Consider the following 3,484-nt stretch of genomic DNA (forward strand, 5'->3'; position numbering starts at 1 on the left):
GCAAGTATAGCAACATAATTGCTCATTGTTGGCTGCTATGGGGAAGATCTCCATGGCGGCATCCATCCTCTGGCTGGCCCTTGTCGCCCTGGCCGTCGTCGGCGAGGCGGCCATCGTCGAGCACACCTTTGTTGTAAGTGATATACTAGTAATAATGTTAATGTGTCGTTGACAATGCTGTAATATTTAGTATGGCATTACAAGAAATATAGTTTGTTAGTTTGTTTTGCGCTACGAAAAAATGCTAATCTTAGGCTTTAAAAACGTTTCTTCTAAAAAGCAAAAGCAGAGAGACATGTAGATGGTGAGGCCTTGCCTAAGGCTTAATGATATCGTAATAATATTTGACGTGCATTCTTATGCTTCAAGTTTGGTGATGACGTGATGGTTTGGCAATGCTACAAGTTTTTGCACACTGACCAATATGGTGAACTTGCTTAGTAGACAAGTTTAAGCTAGCTGTGTGGTTTCCTTAGTTCAAAACTGCGACTCACCTGTCACCTTTTTAAGCATGCCACTATTTAGTACTATAGGCTTGCTTACACTACACAAGTTTTAATCTTGTCTTCTCCGAACGATGACCACGTACAGGTGCATGAGATGAACATGACCCACCTGTGCAACTCGACCAAGGTCTACGTGGTCAACGGTCAGCTCCCCGGCCCACAGCTGGACGTCGTCGACGGCGACACGGTGGTCGTCCACCTCGTCAACGAGCTCCCACACGGCGTCACCATCCACTGGCACGGCGTCCGGCAGCTCCGGAGCTGCTGGGCCGACGGCGCCGGCTACGTCACCGAGTGCCCCGTCGCCCCCGGCGGCAACCGCACCTACCGCTTCGACGTCTCCGGCCAGGTGGGCACGCTGTGGTGGCACGCCCACGTGACCTGCCTCCGCGCCAGCGTCCATGGCGCCATCGTCGTCCGCCCCAAGGACGGCAGGTACCCGTTCCCGACCCCGGCGAGGGACGTGCCCATCGTCATCGGCGAGTGGTGGACGCTAGACCTCGTCGAGCTCGACCGCCGGAATCTCGACGGCAACTTCGAGGACGACCCGCTGTCGGCGACCCTCAACGGGAAGCTCGGCGATCTCAGCAACTGCTCCGGCGTACCGGAGGAGAGCTTCGTGCTCGACGTCGAGCCCGGCAAGACCTACCTGCTTCGGTTCATCAACACGGCGCTCTTCTCCGAGTACTTCTTCAAGGTCGCCGGCCACACGTTCACGGTGGTCGGCGCCGACGCCAACTACCTGACGCCGTTCCGGACGGACATGGTGACCATCTCCCCTGGCGAGACCATGGACGTGCTCATGGTCGCCGACGCGCCGCCGGGACTCTACCACATGACCGCCGTCGCCAACCAGCCGCCACCGCCGGACCTGCAGATCCGCGCGCTGACCTCCCGCGGCCTGGTGCGCTACGCCGGCGTGCGCGCCGACAACGGCGGCGCCCCCGTGCCGGCGCCCCTCATGCCCGGCCAGCACGACACCATGCCGTCCTACTACTTCCGCGGCAACTTCACGGGGCTCGCGTTCCCGTCGCGCCACCGCGTTCCGGCGCACGTCGACGAGCGCCTCTTCGTCACGCTAGGGCTCGGCTCCATCTGCCGCGGCGGCAAGAAGGACTGCAAGCTCCGCCGGAGCAACGAGACCATCACGGTGGCGACCATGAACAACGTCTCCTTCCACCACCAGACGGCGGCGTCGCTGCTCGAGCGCCACTACGACGGCACCGGCGAGGGCCTGTACACGGAGGACTTCCCGGACCGGCCGCCGCGGCCGTACAACTACACCAACATGGACCTGATCCCGGTCGGGCCGCTGGAGGAGGTGCTCGAGCCGACGACCAAGGCGATCAGGGTCCGGCGGTTCAAGTACAACTCGTCGGTGGAGATCGTGTTCCAGAGCACGGCGCTGCTGCAGAGCGACCCCAACCCCATGCACCTCCATGGACACGACTTCTTCGTGCTCGCGCAGGGGCTCGGCAACTTCGACCCCAAGAAGGACGTCAAGAAGTTCAACTACCACAACCCGCAGATCAGGAACACCGTGCACGTGCCAAGGGTAGGCTGGACCGCAATTCGCTTCATCGCAGACAATCCAGGTATGTCAATGCTCAGTGCTAGCTATGATTTGCCTCTCAAAAACTTTACATATTATTGTCTAATCTTGGATTAAACTTTGATGAACAGGGATGTGGTATTTGCATTGCCACTTTGAGTTCCACATCGTCATGGGCATGGCGACGGCGTTCATCGTGGAGGATGGGCCGACGCCTGAGACGAGCCTGCCACCACCGCCAGCGGACTTCAAGAGATGCGGCACCAATGGTTTCAGTAAGCCTTAGGTTATAAATAGAGATGGATTGGATTATTGGGTCCGGAATTTTTATTTTTATTTATTTATTTATCAAGGTAACGAATAAAGATGAAGGCAGCATTATCGTCCTCCATCGCGTTATTGGTTGTAATTGATGTATTTTTTTAATATTTATTTACGTGTGCATGTTAATGCGGAGAGTTGGCGCCAATATAATTAAATTTATGAGGAATATAAGAATTTGGAAATGTGTAAGAACTCTATTAGTCTTGTTGCTTCTTATTGGGACTGTGTCTACCTAGCTAACAATGGGATAAAAAAAGTGCACATCATAAATCTTTTTTCTTCTGATGCACATGCGACGAGAGGGGCCACTGCACAGCCAGAGCTAAAAGAGCCATCCTCCTTGATGGGCCATCATTCAGCACATTCAATTTGCAAAACCCATTGAAAATGAATCCATGTTTGTCGATGGGCCGAAACTGTGACAGCAACAACAAACACTACAAAAACAAATTGGCCCACGAACACCAGATCAAGAAGGAGAACAAGAAAGGCTTGGCCAACCGACAATGAAGTCAACCAATGCGGCAATGTCTAAGACCAGATCGTTTCTCGGTGGATAAAATAATAGACATCAAATGCTCCAAGTTAAGCGTCCCGGTCCACTTTGCTATTGTTCTTCTAACAGCATCACACGATCGATTAATCGAAATATCTCCCAAGGGAAAATAAGAGTGGAAAGAATCTTGTGCAGCACTTGAAAACTAATGAAGAACTGTGTACAAGTCTTGAGTTTTTGCTCTGTGTTGCGACGACCCGTGGTCCGCGACATAGACAAGGGAGAAATATAGGCCACGGACTACGACAATCTAGCATAGATCGTCATAGATGACGACAGATACAAGGATATGGTAGCAGATTTAGTTAAGATTTTGTTCAGTCATCTTCTATGCTTGCACCACAATTTTGTAATTGCTATCTGGCTAAGGCTAATTAGTTCATGTTTTTCTTTGATATAGCATGGACGGCTCTCACTTCCTATTCTTGCTAGCTATTTGCTCATACTATTTATACGTATATGCATATGCAGTTGATATCTTCATGAAAGGTTTAATCTTCTGTCGATCTGTTCCACCGATTGCTTACTCTTTTGTGAATATAATGA

The 3,484-nt window shown here is 52.2% G+C and overlaps 1 protein-coding gene across 1 annotated transcript; it reads left to right on the plus strand.

Annotated features, from left to right (window-relative positions):
• Positions 1–2,518, plus strand: LOC101779828 (putative laccase-18). Its single transcript, XM_004979790.1, has 3 exons — positions 1–133; positions 592–2,101; positions 2,190–2,518. The coding sequence occupies exons 1-3, from the start codon at positions 38–40 to the stop codon at positions 2,342–2,344; spliced, it is 1,761 nt and encodes a 586-aa protein (XP_004979847.1). The 5' UTR covers positions 1–37; the 3' UTR covers positions 2,345–2,518.
• The last annotated feature ends 966 nt before the right edge of the window (positions 2,519–3,484 follow it).

This window comes from Setaria italica, chromosome VIII (genome assembly GCF_000263155.2).
Source record: "Setaria italica strain Yugu1 chromosome VIII, Setaria_italica_v2.0, whole genome shotgun sequence".
Taxonomy (NCBI): Eukaryota; Viridiplantae; Streptophyta; class Magnoliopsida; order Poales; family Poaceae; genus Setaria; species Setaria italica.